The sequence below is a fragment of the Felis catus genome, chromosome B2 (assembly GCF_018350175.1).
Source record: "Felis catus isolate Fca126 chromosome B2, F.catus_Fca126_mat1.0, whole genome shotgun sequence".
Classification (NCBI taxonomy): domain Eukaryota; kingdom Metazoa; phylum Chordata; class Mammalia; order Carnivora; family Felidae; genus Felis; species Felis catus.
This window is the reverse complement of record NC_058372.1, coordinates 68,162,312-68,182,302: the sequence shown is the minus strand read 5'-3', so window position 1 is coordinate 68,182,302 and position 19,991 is coordinate 68,162,312. Positions and strand designations below refer to the sequence as shown.

General features: G+C 34.8%; 1 protein-coding gene across 10 annotated transcripts in view; it reads right to left on the bottom strand.

Annotated features, from left to right (window-relative positions):
- Window positions 1-19,991, bottom strand: part of MYO6 (myosin VI) — a 144,920-nt gene that overhangs the window by 43,837 nt on the left and 81,092 nt on the right. For 6 of the 10 annotated variants that reach the window (XM_023254148.2, XM_023254152.2, XM_045057757.1 and 3 more), the window contains exons 8-15: window positions 19,686-19,783; window positions 19,211-19,375; window positions 16,744-16,824; window positions 13,894-14,074; window positions 7,871-8,015; window positions 5,381-5,538; window positions 3,849-3,940; window positions 743-815 (exon numbers count right to left, since the gene is read on the bottom strand). In XM_023254148.2, coding sequence (XP_023109916.1) covers window positions 743-815; window positions 3,849-3,940; window positions 5,381-5,538; window positions 7,871-8,015; window positions 13,894-14,074; window positions 16,744-16,824; window positions 19,211-19,375; window positions 19,686-19,783 — 993 coding nt within the window. Of the gene's footprint in view, window positions 1-742; window positions 816-3,848; window positions 3,941-5,380; window positions 5,539-7,870; window positions 8,016-13,893; window positions 14,075-15,337; window positions 15,347-16,743; window positions 16,825-19,210; window positions 19,376-19,685; window positions 19,784-19,991 lie in introns of all 10 variants that reach the window. The other 4 variants (XM_023254147.2, XM_023254149.2, XR_006597926.1 and 1 more) reach the window with 1 other exon arrangement.

Here is a 19,991-nt window from a genome sequence, read left to right as displayed (position 1 = left end):
AAAACAGACAAGAAAAACAAAGACCCTATTCTCCTACTGCACAGCATTATCTGGATATGACTCACGAAACTTGTGAGACCAACTTGCAATTGGCCAGAGGGTGCTGCCAAAGCAAGGAACAGAAATAAGGGAACTGCAGAACCACAGAGCCAAACACTGAAAAACCTCACTTGGAGCCTGGCTAACATGGGTTTCCTTAGGTGAGTAATTCATCCCTTTACTACTTAAGCAGTTTAGTTTCCTTCTTTTTTATTTTTTTTAAATGTTTGTTTATTTTTGAGAGAGAGAGACAGAGACCAAGTGTGAGCGGGGGAGGGGCAGAGAGAAAGGGAGACACAAAATCTGAAGCACGTTCCAGGCTCTAAGCTGTCAGCACAGAGCCCAATGCGGGGCTCAAACCCATGAACCGTGAGATCAAGACCTGAGCTGAAGCCCAATGCCTAACCAACTGAGCCACCCAGGCACCCCTGTTTCCTTCTTAAGTTACTCACGTTAGGTTTAAGAACAAAAATATTGATCACAGCAAACAGAAAAAATTTTAGGAAAACTTTCAACATACTGAATTTGATGCCTTGGTAGGAAAAATAAATTCCCAGTAGTACCAGAGAAGTAAAACCTCTCCAATACCACAGCTTCAAGTCCTATAACTAGTAATATCAATCACAGAGCACAGAAAAACTACTAGTAAAAGCATTCACTATATCTTCCCATAGTTCCCAAAAGTGGAATAAAAAAAACATACCTATACAGTCCTGATTATCCACATAATGCACTTCATTAACACCTAAACCTTCTTTTTGATAGAGTTCTTGTTCCTAAAATGAAATAATCATAATCATAGATATGGAAATACTGTATCAGAAATGGCTTGTTTTGTGCCACTTCTGATCATAACATTTACTGATTAGTCCAGAGTACAAAGGTTCATACCAATAAGTTCAGGAGCTAAAGAGACTTACAAAACATTAGGGAAGATAAATCCTTGTCCCTAAAGCAATATGAAGTCAGAAATTAAATGGCCAACATATGATTTACATATGTGGAAATTTTCCCTCCTGCAGATAAGCATATTTTTCTTGAAATATGCAGATCTGTTTATAACCATTCAAAAGCAAGGAAATACCAAGGCTCTGAAATATCTTTAGCAATTTTAAATTCATTTTTTAAATTTAATTTTACTTTATTTTAGAGAGGGAGAGAGCACGAGCAGGGGAAAAGGGCAGAGGGAGAGAGAGAACCCCAAGGAGGTCTTATGCTCAGCATGGAGCCCGACATGAGATCATGACCTGAGTCAAAATCAGGAGTCAGACTCTCAACCAACTGAGCCACCCAGGCACCCCGTTAGCAATTTTAAAGTCAAACTTCTCAGTAAAATAGACCAAGAGTTAACGAACTTTTTCTGTAAAGGGCCAGACAGTAAATATTTTCAGCTGTGGGCCATAGTGTCTTTTTTTTCTTAAATACGAAATTTATTGTCAAATTGGTTTCCATACAACACCCAGTGCTCATCCCAAAAAGTGCTCTCCTCAATACCCATCACTCACCCTCCCCTCCCTCCCACCCCCAATCACAGAAGTCCATGAGGGAGGGGAAGAAAAAAAAAGAGGTTAGAGAGGGAGGGAGACAAAGCATAGTGTCTTTGTCAAAACTACTTAATTATGCCACTGCAGCACAAAAGCAGCCACAAATAACAGTAAATGAAAAAGCATGGCTGTGTTCCAATAAAACTTCATTTGCAAAAATAGGCAGCATGTTGGATTTCTCCCAAAGGCCAGAGTCTACCAACCCCTGAAATTTACAGAAGAATGTAAAAACCAGCTGTGATAATTTTTAAAAGTTTAAAGAAGAGCTAAACAAACTAAACTGTTTTAGTCCTAAACTGTTGTCCAAAGACAGGAGAAATTTCTTAACATATACAGACAAGCACTAAAATCAAGGAAACAGCAATTAATTGCAAATGGGTTCTAGTATCTACACAGTGATATATATAAGGAATATATTACTGGGAAAAATAAGTGTAATTTGGAAAAATAATTTACAAATTAAAGTTGAGTTCCTAGACTAAGTCTGGTATCTTCTTAAAATTAAAAAAAAAAAAAAGGATTTTACTACAGATGGGTGAGCAACAAAATGAGTGTAGGTTGACATGTATTTTAATCTTTTTTTCCCAAATGTTTAAATATTTCCTCCCACAAGATATACCAGAAAAGGTTTCTATCATTTTAGAAGTCCCGTCCATTTGAGACACAATCTGAATTTGGAATTTGAAATCCAAACATTTATCTTATTTTATTTTATTTTATTTTAAAGTTATTTATTTATTTTGAGAGAAAGAATCCCAAGCAGGCTCCATGCTGTTAGCACAGCGCCTGACTTGGGGCTCAATCCTATGAACCATGAGGTCATGACCTGAGCCAAAATCAAGAGTCAGGACACACTTAACCAACTCAGCCACCCAGGTACCCCCAAACATTTATTTTAAGGAACTGTTAAAGAAATAAACATATATCAAGATAGTGTTTCCTCGTTATGTTTCTAGATAAAGTTTGCTGGGCTGGCATGGAAGGGAAGAATTAGGAGAGGTTAAGTGAGAAGTACACATGTACAACTTCAAATAGTAATGGAAGAACTAACGTGGCTGGATAAAACATTTTCAGAGTAATTATCTTAACTGCTAAGTATTTGGTTTACCTGTTTATTTATGCCAGAACTGGCTTTAACTATAGTATACAAGTAAAAAGTATAAAAATGAATGTGCTGGGAAACCCACAAAGACAAAAACATAACAAACATGTGGGAAAAGATTAATGGAATGGGAACAGGAAAGAATACTTCACATTTCAGATCCAGATACAGTTAAGAAGAGAACTGGAAAACAGCAATGCTAGTATGAGAAGAAAACAGTATTGTCAGTCAGGCAGCTGGAAGGTAGGTTCAGACCGGCAGCAGTCATTAAACTGCTCTGGAAATTCACTTTCTTCGTCTGTAAAATAAAAGGCTGAACTAGATCATTTCTAAGTTCCCTCTAACTCTACCATCCACATTCAGTAGAACATATCTCAAAAAGCACAAAGGAAGGAAAGTCAAGGGTACTGGTAGATAAATACTGGAGAATTCAAACATAAGGTAAAAATGGGGAGCCTAATCACAAATCAACTGATCCAAACCTATCTTTACTTATTCTGCACTCTAAACAATTATAACTTTCCTAGACTCGGGACTGTGAGTATTGGCCATGCCCACTTACTCACTAGGAGCAGTGGCAGCAAGCCCCTTCCTGGACCAGAGACTGGAGGCCAGCCGTAGGCACACCACTGACAGGCGCCTGGGCAGTGCACACAGTAGTGTGGCAGAGAATACAATGCCCAGAGGCACTCCAAGCAAATGGCCCCACTGCATCCCTCGATCTGGTGGCTTTCCTGACACACACAGAGAGAGGGTGAGCACGTAGCAGAGTGGGCAGAAGCAGAGAGACATAGAAGAAGGGTGGGAAATGCCAACGTCAGGGATAGAGTAGAAAGTTGTTTGGCAGTGGCAGAAGTAGGGGCAACAGACTCAGGAAAAGAAACAAATGAAATACCAAGTCTAGCAAAAGTCACTGGAAGCAACAGATGTTCACTTCTGAGATGCCTATTAGGGTTTTTATTGGGTCCCTAAGCTTCCACTGTATCAACAAACACTTCTGTTGTGCCTGAGCAACAGCTAGCCCCTGGGGCCTTTTCTGGGCATCTCTGATCCTCTGGGCCACCTTACATATTATACCCCATCAACTGGGGCAGCATGCCTCTGTTCCTTGAAATTAAAATAGCTTAATGCAGTTCTTAAATTTAAATTGTAATGGCAATTACCTCCTTCAGAATCCTTTCATTAAAAAACTGTTGAAGCTTTTCATTGCAGTAGTTGATGCAAAATTGTTCAAAACTGTTATGTTCAAAGTACTCTGAAAACATAAAACCAGAGTCAAAAGTCATCATCAAATCAACTTCATACTATAAATTTATCTTTGGATAAAATTTTATTATGTCAATGCTTAATTTAAAATTAAGTAAAAAAATACATATATTTGCATTATACTCCCCAAATTCTCTTATTTCAAGACAAATTTTGTTAGGTATTTCAATTAAGTATTGAAAATAATTGCATTTTACTTAACAAAAAAGGTGCACGTTAAAGGAGATAAATGTCGTATCGTAAAAGATACAAAACGTAAACCACTTAAATCAGTTTCTTAAGCACAAGGTGTTAAAGCAATCTAAATTAACTGAAGAACAAAAGTGGCTTAAAAGACAAGTGCTTTAAATCTTTTTCTGTATAATCAGTAAAATTATAGTTAGAAAATATTACGAATACTCACTCATTTCTAAAGTAAAGAGACTGCATTACATTACCTCTAAGATCCCTGTAGCTCTAAAATGTTATGATTCTGTTATGTGTCTGTTACACTAAAACTGGTGCAGACCAGGAACTAATGTCTGAAGATTTTAAAATTTTACCTCAGTGATGAGTGTTTTCTACCTTTGAACCAAAGGTAATAATTATAAATTTTTAAATATGTATCACATCAAAACCAAAATTCTACCCCTCCCCAAAAGTAAATACTCATACCTTCTCTTGGCAAAAGCAAACTACACAGGAGGAAAACACCACTCCTACGCAGCCAGAAGGAACACTCACATTGATAAAGCCCAATATAAAAACGGTCCGATTTACTTGGAGATTTTTACAAAACAGTCATTCACAACAATACATCTGGCACTCAGATGTTAGTGATTCTTTTCATTTCTGGTTGCACAGCTCCGTGGCTGTTCTCAAACATTTATCTTGAATATAAATTAATATATACTACCCTGAATATATATTTATATTTATATTATGTAGTTATATGTATAAAATATCTTTAATAAACATATTTATTCATTTGGTGGAAATTCATTGGAAATAGCAATCTGTTAACACTAGTGATGAATTTCTACACATAGCAATGAGTTTGGGTTATATGTTAGGTCAACTTATATCCAGCATTACATTGTAGTCAGTGGTTTTAATGACTTAATCCTCTTTATTAGTAGGACTCAAGACTTTACCTTTATTCAGTTGTATTCATTTAGGAGTATAGAGACATTTCCTAACTATAATGGTTTCAATCAACATGTTTTATTATTAGCATTAGTGTGACCAAAACCTCTGAGTTTTTCCTTTTGTTAAGCATCAGCTTCCTAATTAAATCATATTATAAAATGAAATGTAGGTATGGACACATAACTGAAAACATATCAAGTGAAAGGTACTGCAAGGGAAAAAATGGTTCTTTTAATTTTAGATATATGTGAAAAACTGAATAAAAAATAACATACAAATTCACAAACAAAACTATACTTACCAAAACCAGCAATATCTAGGACTCCAATAAAATAAGATGATGTTTCAAAAGGAAAACACTGATTTACTCTGTTGACCACATGATCAAAAAGATGGCTATAGACAGTCTTTGCCAAGGCATCGCGAGCATTGTTTGCTTGCTCCACTTTCAAGGGTACCCTACAAAAGAAGACTATACCAATGAAAATTCTTTACAGTAATAATTGTGAAAATAATACCAGATACCCAAGATCAAAGGGTATCTAAACACATTCACTGTGAAGAACAAAATAAATAGCTACAAAAGGTCATTTGTGAATAGGCACAGATAAATGAGGCAAGAAGCATACTAAAAGAACTATAGAAATTATCTACACATAGATAAAAAAATGTATTATTGAGTAAAAGAAGTTTAGGCTCAAACCACTGATGATCTTAATTTATACTTTATATGCTGAATATATTAAAAAAAATCATTCAGAGGAATAATCTTCCTTTTAACTTTCTTCAAACACAAAAGAAACTATTTAATTCAAGCTAAAGTTTGGCACCTTGTTTAACACTGGGAATAAATGCTTACATCTTAAAATTCAAACTGTCCAATTCTATTTAATGTAAGTAACTATATGGTGTTTGTTACAGTATTTGATGTCGCAGACATAGACACACAGCCCTCTTCCTCAAGAAAGTTAAAATCTGATTAAGAAACTGCCATAAAAGTGAATTTTCAAATGCCTTGCTAAATGCTATCATAAAGGTAAGTATGGGGCACCACGAGAACACCAGAAAAATTGTCAAATTTGGAAGTAACCTTAAAAGTCTAAACTGGTTTTCCAACTTCCTGCAACAGAACCCTTTCCTAAGTGAATCCTATGTGAGCACTCCATACATAGAACACATAAAAGAACTGCTTTGCAACAAAGGGGAAATGGAGGAAATGCTACCTGAAAATCACACACCTGTGCTTTATCCAGACTTTCCATGGACCCCAGAAATATTTCTAAGGAACCAAGCAACTGTATGGCACTACTATGCACCCTCCTTGCTAAGGTTTTCTTTATAATAATTTGGAATCAGCTTAGCAAATAATCAGGCTAAACATATCTTGCTAATGTTTCCCAAAGTGTAAGAGCTACCAAATTATCTGAGTGGCTAAAAGTTTGTTTTTACATCCTCCCGGTTTAATTTGTTGAAAATCTTCCTGAAATATGTCACCAGAACTCACTCCCTGCCTTATTTAGCAAGGGATAGAGGATCTGACTGTTTCCCCCCATAAGTGAAGATCTTACAGTGCCCCCAGAATGATGGCTGAATATCAATTTTATTTTATGTATCAAAAACAGAAATGTCTAAAACAAAATATTGAGCCAAAAATGTACAGATACCCAAACACAACCTAGAAATTCTTGGTTACAGATTTAAGAAATTCTGGCTAGACTCTTATTTTCTTGTCATTTGTAATTTCCTCTAAATGAAGAATCTGAGAGGTATGGGGAAATTACATTCGCTGAGTGTTTTACTAAAGTGAGTTCTCCTCAGTAAGTTTTAGAACAAGGGTGGCTGGGTGGCTCAGTCAGTTGACTGTCTGGCTCCTGATTTTGGCTCAGGTCATGATGTCACGGTCTGTGGGATCAAACCCCATGTAGGGCTCCACACTGATAGTGCAAATCCTGTTTGGGATTCTCTCTCTCTCTCTCACACAAAATAAATAAACATTAAAAAAAAGTTAAAAAAACAAGTTTTAGAACATGCCATTTGTAAGGAAAATCACTTTTATTTATTTTTTTTTTTTTTTAAATTTTTTTTTTCAACGTTTTTTATTTATTTTTGGGACAGAGAGAGACAGAGCATGAATGGGGGAGGGGCAGAGAGAGAGGGAGACACAGAATCGGAAGCAGGCTCCAGGCTCCGAGCCATCAGCCCAGAGCCTGATGCGGGGCTCGAACTCACAGACCGTGAGATCGTGACCTGGCTGAAGTCGGACGCTTAACCGACTGCGCCACCCAGGCGCCCCGGAAAATCACTTTTAAAATAAAATGGTCTGTTGCCTTCTGAAACTAAATAATGGTAATGGCTGCACAAGATTGTACATATACTAAAAAATACTAAACTGTACACTTCAAAAGAATGAATTATAATTAAAAGAAAACCAGCTGTCCTGAAAAACTGAAAAAACATTGCCTAAAACAAATACTGATTAACATAATCAACTCATATTTTTGTAGCTGTACAAGTAAACCACTCTTACTTTATAAACTTCAAATCTGTGCCATGCAGCATATCTAGATGCAAGGAACAACTTTAAGAGCTGTGGAGGTCAGCATTTATTTATATAGTAGATTACTGCAGTAAGATGCACAGAATTCTAATTATCGAGCACGTGTTTTAGAACATTATAATGAAATGAATCATCCAAAAGATCAACTTGAAATCTCCGTGTTGTCAAAGAACGATATTTCCTTGACAAACAACAAGGCAGTACTTTTACAGAGCAATGAGTTAAGGAACTTACTTTATGACTGTTCCTTTGGTGCCCCCTGCTGTTGTTAGCATGACTCTTGTAGTTAAACTTACACGAAGATCATCTTGATCTAAACCCAGTAATTCAGCACAATATTCCAATGCCTGATTAGATTTATTCTTCAGATTACAACCACCTAATGAAAATACATTTAAATTTGAAATTAAAAGACATTATATTAAACTAGATTTTCAAGATCCATTTCTTAGAAGTAGACTTCACACATAAATCTATGGAATAGACCGGGTTTATCTGTGACTTATAATTTCACCTCACTTTTTCACCATCTTTGTCAGACATTCCTACTGCCAAGGTCAGTGGGAGATCCTCACTTGAGGCAGTCCATGATATCTCATGGACTTCTGCTCATCAATATTAACCTGCCACTGTTTCATTTTTTATGACCCTGCAAGCAAAATACACTAATGATAGATTATAATCCTTGTAAATCTCTAGAGAAATATAGTAGCTTATCATTAAAATTCATACAATTCTTGAAAACTTCAAGACGTAACTGTAAATGGCAAATGGTGGCACTTCAGTAGGTCAGTGTGGATGTCTGTCAACATATGAGGTTTTGTGTGTGTGTGTGTGTGTGTGTGTGTGTGTGTGTGGTGTGGTGTGCTGTGTGTCCCCACGCATGTATATGCATGTGCTTATGCTTCCTGTTTGGGAAACAGGAAGAGTGTGAGGAGGCAACGGCGATTACCTGTACATCATATACATAGATTTATACTTATGGAGGCTGTTCTAAAAAGCATTATACAGAAAGACACTATACTGCAATGTGCCTCTGCACTGATATGGCTGTAAGACTCATTAGCTGTGTGACCCTGAAAAAGTTACTTATTCTCTCTGTGCTCAGTTTCCTTATCCATTTAGAGAATACTAACTATATTTACCTAATAAGGTTGTTATAGAGATTAATGAGGTTACATATGTGTCATTCTTGGAACAGTACCTGGTACACAGTAAGCACTATATAAAAGTTAGCTATTATTATTTTTATTATTACTACTATTCTAAAAATAAACATTTTACTAATAGTTAAGGTTTAATTTTTATAACTAATTCACCTGAAGACTAATTTCAAAACTACAAAGAATTTGTAAAAATCATAAGTTTATCATGACAAATTAGTAAACTACTTAATAGAGTGGTCTCAGGAGAAATACACCATGAGATTCTATATGAATAAGGGGCTGTCAGGATAACTCACTGGGGACAAAAACAGCTTTTTCAGAAAATGGCACTGAGACAACTGGATATCCATGTGCAAAAGAATTAAGTTGAACCCCTGCCTCACACCATCAATAAGACTTAAATTAAGAGCTAACACTATTAAACTCTTTGAAGAATACACAGACATAAATCCTCATCATCTTGGAATAGTAATGGTTTCTTAGATATGACACCAAGAGTACAAGCAACAGAAAAAAACTCAGACAAATTACACTTCATCAAAATGAAGAACTTTTGGGGTGCCTAAATGGCTCTGTTATTAAGCATCCAACTCTATATTTCGGCTCAGGTCATGCTCTCACAGTGGTTAGATGAGCCTGCGTCAGGGTCTGCACTGAGTATGGAGCCTAAGATTCTCTCTCTTCCTCACCCTCTGACCTTCCCCCACTTACATTCCCTCTGTCAAAGTAGAAAAATGAAAAACTTTTATATTTCAAAGAACACGACCCAAAAATTTAAAAGACAACCCACAGGTTTAGAGAAAATATTTACAAATTATATATCTGACAAAGAACTTGTATCTGTGATATATATTTTAAAAACCTCTTACAACTTGATGGGGCACCTAGGTGGCTCAGTCAGTTCAAGTGTCTGACTTCAGCTCAGGTCATGATCTCACAGTTCATGAGTTTGAGCCCTGCATCAGGCTCTGTGCTGACAGCTCGGAGCTTGGAGCCTGGAGCCTGCTTCAGATTCTATGTATCCCCCTCTCTCTGCCCTTCCCCCACATGCATTCTATCGTTCTCTCTCAAAAATAAACATTAAAAAATTTAAAAAAAACAAAAAAACTCTTACAACTTGACAACAAAAAGACAACCCAACTGGGGCACCTGGGTGACTCAGTCAGTTAAGCATCCGACTTCAGTTCAGGTCATGGTCTCATGGCTCATAAGTGTGAGCCCCACGTCGGGCTCTATACTAACAGCTCAGAGCCCAGAGCCTGCTTCGGATTCTGTGTCTCCTTCTCTCTCTGCCCCTCCCCCCGTTCATGCTTGCTCACTCATGCTCTCTCTCTCCTTCAAAATAAATAAACATTAAAAAAAAGGGTTTTTTTTTTTAAAGACAACCCAATTAATGGGCAAAGGATATAAACAGACATTTCTCCAAAAAAGAGATACAAATGGTCAATAAAGACATGAAAAAATGTTCAATCTCATGAGCCTTCGGGAAAATGCAAATAAAAAACACTTCACACACACTAGGATGGCTATAATCAGACAGCATTTGTGAGGATGTGGACAAACAGGAACCTCCATACATCGCTGATGAGGATCTGAAATGAATATAGCTACTTTAAAAAAGTCTGACAGTTCCTCAAAAGGTTAAACACAGTTACCATATGACAACAATCCCACTCCTGCATATATCCAAGAGAAATAAAAACATATGCCCATACAAAAACATGGACAAGAATGTTTTTAGCAGCATTATTCATAATAGCCAAAGGCAGAAACAATCCAAATGTTCATCTAATGGTGAAATGATGAACAAAATGTGGTATATCCACAGAATGGAATATTACCCAGTCAAAAAAAAAAAAAAAAAAGTAATACTGATACATGCTACAACATGGGTGAACCTTGAAAACATACTAAGGGAAAGAAGTCAGTCACAAAGACCACATATTGTATGATTCCATTTCTATGAGATTCCCATAATAGGCAAATTCATAGAGACAGAAAGTAGATTAGTGGTTGCCTAAAGCTGAGGGATTTGGGAAGAAATGAGAAGTGATTGCTGAAGGGTATGGGGTTTCCTTCTGGAGTGATGAAAATGTTCTAAAAACTAAACTGCAGTGATGACTGCACAACTCTGAGTATATGAAAAAACCACTGAATTGTGTAGGTTAAATGGGTGGATTGAATGGTCTATGAACTGTATTTCAATTAAGCTGTTACCAAAGAAAAAGAACAAGGGGACAAGAATACTTAGAAGATATATTAAAGCTTTAATTCTGTAAAAATAAGCTTACTACTGATTTCTTATTACTAAACACACATAGATTATCTAAATTTTGTAAGTCAATCAACTGGCCATCAAAAATTCATTAATGTATTGAAACATTTCACCATTACTATTTTGCAAGGTTTCTTATACACTTTGAGAAATTATGTAAGGCTAACATAAGAAAACATACATTTTAAAAGTTTTAAAAAGGCAAAACACTTGTAAAACAACATAAGGTTTCCATGTCACTCTCCTTCCAGAAAAGAACTTCTCTGAATACTCTTTAAGTTTGTTATAGTAGCATTTACTTCTGTCATGCAGAATTTAAAAAACACAGGAAGTCCCACTAGGCATTTTTTGTATATGCCATCATGCAGAAACTTTTCGATATGAGTCTTCTGAACACTTAGAAGAATAAGTTTTCTTTTAAAATAATTATAAAAATATCCATAGCTTTTCTAAGTTGCAAAGACATGCCAAAATTGAGCTCCCTGTGTGTGTGTGTGGGGGGGGGGGGGGGGGGGGAGGATCCATTCTAACTAGAAAGAAACCATTTGGATCTATAGGAAGGGTCACAGGAAAAAATGGAGATTAATAAAATCTGAACTATTAAAATAAAAAATAGCCAAAAATAGCCTAGTTTATTAATTTTCTTCATTCAGTGGCTCTTTACAATCTGCTCTGCTTTCTGCTCATTTTCAACAGAAGGAAGTTTGAAAAGAAAAATAAAAGTTAATGTAAATACATGCTATTATTTGCCTTTTGACTGTGTAAGTGCTTTTTCCACTACTGGATCACACCACGTTTATGATCTCTGTATACATCTGCATGTGCTACCATAGGGTGATAATTTGAAATAAAAATTTCAAATCCTTCAAAAAAACTAAAAATATGTTACACACTAAGAACATACCTGATTTTGCCTTTTTTATTTTTCATTTTAAACTGGAATTAATCTGTATTTTTATTTTACTTAATCATTAAAAACACTTATGGTGATTATTATGTACTGGATATAAGAATATACATCACTTAATATTTAACTCATTTATTCCTCTATACAACATGAGGCAAGGACTATTGTTATCCTCAGTTTACAGGTGAGGAAACGGAGACAGAGAGCAGTTAAGTTCCCGGCCCAAGACCACACAGGCAGGTTACTACCCTAGTGGCAAATACTCTGGCTCAAAAATTTATACTCTTAACTACACTGTGTTGCATGTGACATTATTGACTTCACAGCATCACAGGATATTAAATTTGAGAGTCATGAAGACTATCTATTCTAGTCTGCTCACTCACAGATCAAGACTCTTGGGAAGTTTCAGTGACTGGGGGCAATTTGGGCCAATTATCACAAGTACCTGAGTTAGTTAGATGTGGGTGGAACCCAGTTCTCACATCTACAATTTCATTAGTAACCACATTACTTCTGTACAGGTTCCACTTCCATAAAATGCAGATAATATCCCTTACCTCATTATCTTTATGAAATTTAGATTATGATTATATGTTGTTTACGATGAAACGCAAAATATGAAGGGTCTTGCAAATAGCAGACACATTTTTTTAAAGTTTATTTATTTTGAGAGAGAGAGAGAGCGCGTGCATGAGAGAGCATGAGCAAGGGAAGGACAGAGAGACAGGGAGAGAGAGAATCCCAAGCAGGCTCTGCATTGTCAGCGTGGAACCCAACACAGGACTCGATCCCAGGAACCGGGAGATCACAACCTGAGCTGATCACGACCAAGAGTCGGACGCTTAACCAACTGAGTCACTCAGTTACCCCAAGCAGACACATTTTTTAAATATTGTTTTTCCCTTCCTCTTGTGCTCCTTCCTTATATGCATACTATTGCTAGGTACTGTACTTTAAAAGTACTTCTCATGGGCTGTTTACATATAAAGAAAAGCAAAGGTCAGAGAGCTTCTGGGATCTGACACTAAAGTCCATGTTATTGACTACTATATTAAATAGTGCTTTCAACATTTTTAACTTATTTTTAATATAAAATATTTTAATAATGTATTTATATAGGAGTCAATAATCTTTTCTCTAAGTGTCAGATCTTAGGCTTTGCTGGCCATACAGTTTCTGTCACAACTACTAAACTCTGCTGCTGTAGCATGAAAGCTGGCACAGACAAGGCTCAAATGAATGGGTGTGGCTTTGTTCTACCAACACTTTATTTGCAAAAATAGGCAGCTGGTCAAATTTGGCCATGGGCCACAGTTTTCCAACCCCGGTATTCATGGATCCAACTTGAGATTACATAAAAAGTCTTACTGTTTATGTAGAAACACTGGAGTTCAAATGTTACTATCATGAAGGCACTTACATGTTCTTTTTATTTTGCATAATGTATAAACTATTTTCATTTCCAAATAATAAAGTATATGGGCTGGTACATATTCAATTGCCTTAATTAACTGATCCAAGTTTATATCAATGAACCAGAAAAATGTTAAAATACCTTAATATATGGTAGAGAATTATGCTGTGCACATACTGGCAAAGTAGAATTATCAGTTGAAAAATTTAACTAAATATGACCCTTCTGCTGGTCACGGTTACTTATCCTTCATAAAATGAATTTATTCCCCCTCAGTATCACTGACTTGTTCAAAACAGAGCTCATAATGACTAATAATGCATCATCCTTCATTTCCAAGATTTACCACACAACACAATATATTCTAGAAATTTCAGGGTATTAAAAAGCCTGCATACAAAGAGATTGAATTTGCAAAGAAATGACAGAACTTCTAATTTTATTCGTCTTTAAAACAAAACAACCACAAACAAATGAACAAACAAAAAATACCTGAGGTGCTGCCAGCTTCCTCAAAATCAATATTTCCAAGGTGCAGGACACCAGCTACTACCCGGAACAGATCAAGCTTTTCTTCGTCATCCAAACCAATCTTTTTCATGGCTGTGCACATTCTAATAAAATCTCCATGGTCATCTAACAGAGGATCTTTCAAGGAACCTGCCTTAAGATACTACAAAAACAAGAAGATACCAATTAACTGCTCTTTTCTCATTATTTAAGTATATTAAAACCACTACACAAAGTCTATTAATGCACTATATATAACATGCAAAAATAAAATATGTCAATGGGAAAACTTTACTATTCTAACAATTCAAAAACTAATGACTGAGAAAAATGTACATAGGATCTTTCTGTATTATTTCTTTCAACTGCCCATGAATCTAAAATTATCTAAATAAAAATCAGTAAAAGATGGAATGAGATGTTTTCCAACTAAATTACAATTTTAGCTCTAATGTATTATAATGTTAGGATATGTTAAATAAAAATATAAATTGACTGAAAAATAAGAATATATCAGTGGTTGAAAGGAATCAACCTTAATCCAGAGGTCAAAAAGAACTAAGGTAAAAAATGATAATAAAAATTCAAATCTAACACTTAGCATTATACTCCTTTAGGTTAAGTGCCATCAACTGCACCAATATTCAGCAGTGGTAAATAGTGGACAGACTAATAACAATTTTCATGACCTAAGAATCACTTTCTAAATCTTTCTGTACAAGCATATATGAGGTAAAGTGTATTAATAAGCATTGTGTTTACTGTAAAAATTTATGCAATGACTCGCATTTCAGAAAAAATAAAGAAAAAAATGTGTTTTCTTTGCTAAAAGAATTTACATCTAAAGTATTCATTTGTTAGAACTTATTAAAAAGCTCAGAGAAAGGAATAAGAAAGTTAGGCCTGCAGAAACTAGGAGTAGAAAAATAAAAGTTACTGGACACAGAGAAACTGGACTAGGAATTTTCCAGAACTTGACAATGAATAGGTAAAATTAAACATTAAGTAACACAGCATCAGAATTAATTGCCCATTAAAGACACTTCTAGGAGACTTTTTTCCTCCCAGTTGCCAATTGCTTCCCAGCTAAAGTTGGGATTATCTTTCCACAAAATTCTTTAAAATGCTTAATTATGCTTGGGTGAAACTTCTGGAAAATGTCTAGATAAAGAAATTTAATTTCATTCTCAAAAGCAGCAAAGGAAATGATCACATGCAGCCAAAGTTAACAAAAAACACAGACCATGCAGAATTTTTAGTCTTGCAACTGAATCGTTACTTCATTTAAAAACTGTTTCTAATCAAATGTTAATGAATATATTGCTATTATGGCAGACTAAAAATACTGCACTCTCCTAAAAATTGCACACAGCTTAGACACTCAAATGGAACTAGGCGAAGGATTCTAATTAGTCAAAATGATCACCTCATCCTCCTGATAAAGAAGACATAAAAAGTAATTTAAATATATTAATCCATTATTCACTTATATATTTTTATATATACACTCAATAATATAGTAAAATACCTAACAAAGTATGCTGCCTCTAGAATCACAAAGAGTACTTTTTTTTTTTTTCTTAGCAGAATGCCAAGAGTATTTGGTATTCTTTGGAGAGCAAAATCCAGTTTTCTTCCCTCTCTACTTAGTTTTTTTCCATGTCAAAGATCACATTTAGACACACATCTTCTTCCCTGAGGACAGCTGCATTATCCCATAGGTAAATGTTTCCATTATCTTAGTGGAAAGAATACAATTTCTATATTTCAATGATGCCTTATAAAAATATAGATTATCATGACAAAAGAAGATACCATAATAAATATTAAAGTAACTTCTTAAAGTTCCAACCATAAATGTCACACAAAGTTTACAATTTTTAATTTGGACATTTATGTCTGAAATGACAAATAAAATGTCAACTTAAAAACTAACCGTACTCATCTGCTTAGAACTTAAAATAATGGGAATTTTTATTTGCTTTCTGTTCTTTTCTATGAATATATTAGAAACATAATTTATCTCACTCATTTTGAAAAGAGCCAAAAACATCTGATTCACACATGAAAAGCTGCATATAATAAAAACTTGTACAACTAAATATTCATATAAATCTTTAAATAAAATTAATAAAGGCAAAATGAACTAGTCCCTATAATTAATCCTGACTATTTCATAATTTAAGCTCCTTGATTAGCTACAACTTAATACTACTTAGTACTTGAATGTTACATATTAAAATTTGTAAGAGTTGTAGATTTTTAGATTAAGGATTTAATATTTTTAAAATAATTAATAGTATAATTACTTCTAATTACTCTCAGAAATATAATAATTTAGTAACATCAATATATATTATAGAAAAACAATGTTTTAAAGAGAAATACAATAATATATAAGCATTAGTTCACAAGAATGCTTACCCTATTTAATGCCTACTTCAAAGCTTACTTCAGGCTTAAAGTAGAAAATAACTTATGAAGAACATATTTTATACTTAATCCAAAGTGGGTAATGTGAGAGTAAGTTTTGAAAATGTTAGCAAAGGATAATTCTTAGGCAATATAATACCCTCACATGGGGGAAAAAGAACCAGAGAAGAGCAGTGCATTGAGGCCTAACCAAGAAGAACCAAAACGTGTCGTCGCTTCTGTAGATACCAAGAGAGGGACAGAGTTATACACCATGAGAGAGACTTGAATGAGCATTTAGTTTTTAAAGTATAAACCTAAAAGTAAGAAATATGATTTAAGCTCCAAAATAAAAAATGTATCTTTCAGTATGATTTTTTTGCATTAAAGATTTTAATTAAAAAAAATAGCCTACTATACCTCAGGACTTTTTCGGTTCTGTAAAATCTGTTTGTCAGTTTCTTTGTTAGCAAAGTATCTAGTGCAGCCTCGGTTTAAATACTAGGAAAAAGAAATTTAAAATAAAACAAATATGACCCACATGAAAATAATACAGAAGAAAACACAATTTATCAAACAGGGGTAACCAAAAAGAATTTTAAAATATAACCTGAATATCATTTAATCTTTCAATTACAATCAATACCGCTATATATTATAAACCTTTTACTCCTAATCAAACCAGGAATGTTGAAAATCCTAATTCCTGAAAGTAGATTAAATTAAATAGTTAATATAAAAATCAATACCATTAAATCTTTCCTATTTTTAAAGGGCAGTAATTTTAGAGGCAGGAAACTTTCTGACCTAATAAAGAATTTCAGCAGCTGCCTTCCTAGGATGCCTGCCATTGTGCCAGGAAAGGCTATACAATCTGAGACATGCAAAAAAAATATGCTCCTAGTTCTCCAAATACAAAGAAATACTAAAGTAAGACAAGAATGGTACCATTACCTTATCATTAACACAATGTCAACAAAGCCACACCATCATTATTAAATTTCATATGATTCATAATAACTTATACTCCTTTTCTAAAAAATACCTCTTCTACTTTTATGAAGATACTGTGGGCAACTAACTTCACATTCCAATTAATCTGATGAGCTCCAGACAAGGTGGGACATTGTAGAAGCATATAAATAGAGGCAGTTATACAGCATTTTAAAACAGTAGTTTTAAATTTTCCAAATACAGATTAAAATAAACTGAAGTAATAAAGAAAAGCTGAATTGCAAACACACATACACACACAGAGAACAATAATTAAATATAATATGTGTCACAATTCTCAAGCGGAAGACTCCTGCCCAAAGAGTACTATCAGAATCACCCGGAGAACTTTATTCAAATTGCATTCCTTATCCATTTCCATGATTCCCACATATTCCACACAGGGACACAGTTTCCTAGCTGCAAATCTGTAAATTACGCTAACCATCCCCAGTCACCACTTCTTGAAACTGTATTGGCTTGTGATTCTTGGCACTCCTGATTTTCCTTGTACTTCTCTCACAACCCAACTTGTGCTTTCTTTCCTGGGCAACTCTTCACCGTTCATATTCTTCAACTCCAGAGTCTGGATCTGGCACCTGCTTCTCTACATTACAAAATCTCCCTGAACAATCTCATCTACTCATGGTCACACTTTCAACTACTACCAGAGTTCTGACATCTCCCAAACCTATCACTACAGCACCAACAATGACCTTCAGATTAGAAGACCAATTGTCTTCTAATCTTCTCTCCTTAGATGATCCATAGGTTCCAAAACTAAACTCATCCTATATGCCACAAATCTTCCATCTGGCCCTTGTTTGGTATTTACATCCACCCAGTTACCCTAGTCAAATCTGAAAAATTATTCCAGAATCCTCCTTCTCCCTACCATATTCAGTCTCCAAGTCCTATCAATTTTACCTCCTAATATTTTGCACATCCCCTCCTCTGTAACCTTCCCATTGCTAAACCAAATTCAGGCACCAAGTAACTTATTTCGACTATAGCCATGGGTTACCAACTAATTCATCCATAGCTGCAATTTCTATCCATCCCCTCCCATACCCCCTTTAAAACCACCCTCCATAATAAAGCCAGAAGTATAGACCTGATATCCAACTTTCTACTTAAATCTCTTCAGTAGCTCCTTATTAATATAGAAGTTAAGACCAAACTCTTTAGCCTCACTTTCCACCACTTCCTGCCATACTCTTTAAGCTTTTTCTTGTCTTTCTTTCTTCATCTTTTTCCACCTACTAGGAATACTCTTTGCATCTTTCTTCCTCTAGCTAATACTTGAAAATTCTTCAAGATTCTAATCAAGCATCAGTTATTAATGTAAGCTTTTCCAAAATCCCCAACATCCTATGCACACCTCTTTCTTATCATTCAACCTATCAGTCAGACTGTGTGTGTTTGCATGTGTGTGTGTTTCTGACCAGATTCTAAATTGCTCACGAGCAGGAACTGTTCATCTTTTTCACCCAGGCACAATGCCTGGTACCCAGGGGGCAAGCAATAAATATCTGCTGTTGAATTAAGAGAGACAATCCTACATCCTTTATTAATTCAGTGGTCAAATTTTTTTTTAATGGGTCAAAGATAACTTTAAAGCTAGCATTGCAGAACTATTATAAATTTCTTATTGAGTTTAAATTGATAACTGGTTTCATATCTATCCTTTCATCTATCCATTTCATATCTCTTCAGATAGTGTTATATTATAAATTCAGCAGTAAATCTCAGTAGAGATCTACATGTTATCACATTACACTGGATTCAATGTAAGTTACATACAACTAGAAATTAAAATTCACTAAAATAAGTTTTAGAATTGAAGGCAAGTCCATTTGCAAAAATTGTATGTGATTTCTTTTCATCCACCTACCCGAAAATTATCTGGGGAGTTCAAATGAAGTTTTTCCCTAATATCTTCAGAAGCACCAGCGCACAACCTATAAAAGATATGATAATTCCTTTCCTCTTTGCCTTGAACACAGATCCTAGATTTCTCTAGAAGGTAATGTGAAACAAATCCTCCAACAACTGAACTCTAAAAAACAAAACAGAGAGAAAATACATGTTTGCATTTAAAGTCTGAAAGTATAATCTACCAATGTTAAATTATGTTGCTACTAACCATTCGTCTATCAAAGAGGTTGTAATATTTATCAAATAAAGGGGGAAAAGCAGATAACTAAAGAATATTTATAAAGATTATAATGAATATATATATTCTCCCCACTATCTAAAGTAACAGAGAAAAACTTAAATGGATTTACCATGAGTTCAACTACAGCACCAATGCTATCAAGACCTTTACAAAAACACTTCTCAAACATATCATCTCAAAACACACTCACCTTTTCATTGAAATGTATTTCTACAAATTTTCCAAATCTACTGCTATTATTGTTGCGAACAGTCTTTGCATTTCCAAAGGCTTCTAAGAGTGGGTTAGCTATTGAAAAAGACATAAAAATATTCCATCAAAAAATAGCATAAAGGAAAGTTACAAAACAATAAATATGCACGGTATGTTTCCTTATTAACAGAGATAGAAAAAATGTCTTCAAAAATATTAACATGAAGTAATTCACATGTAATGTCAAATTCCTCAAATATTTATTGACTACCACTATATCAAGCCCTATTAAAGTACAGAAGAT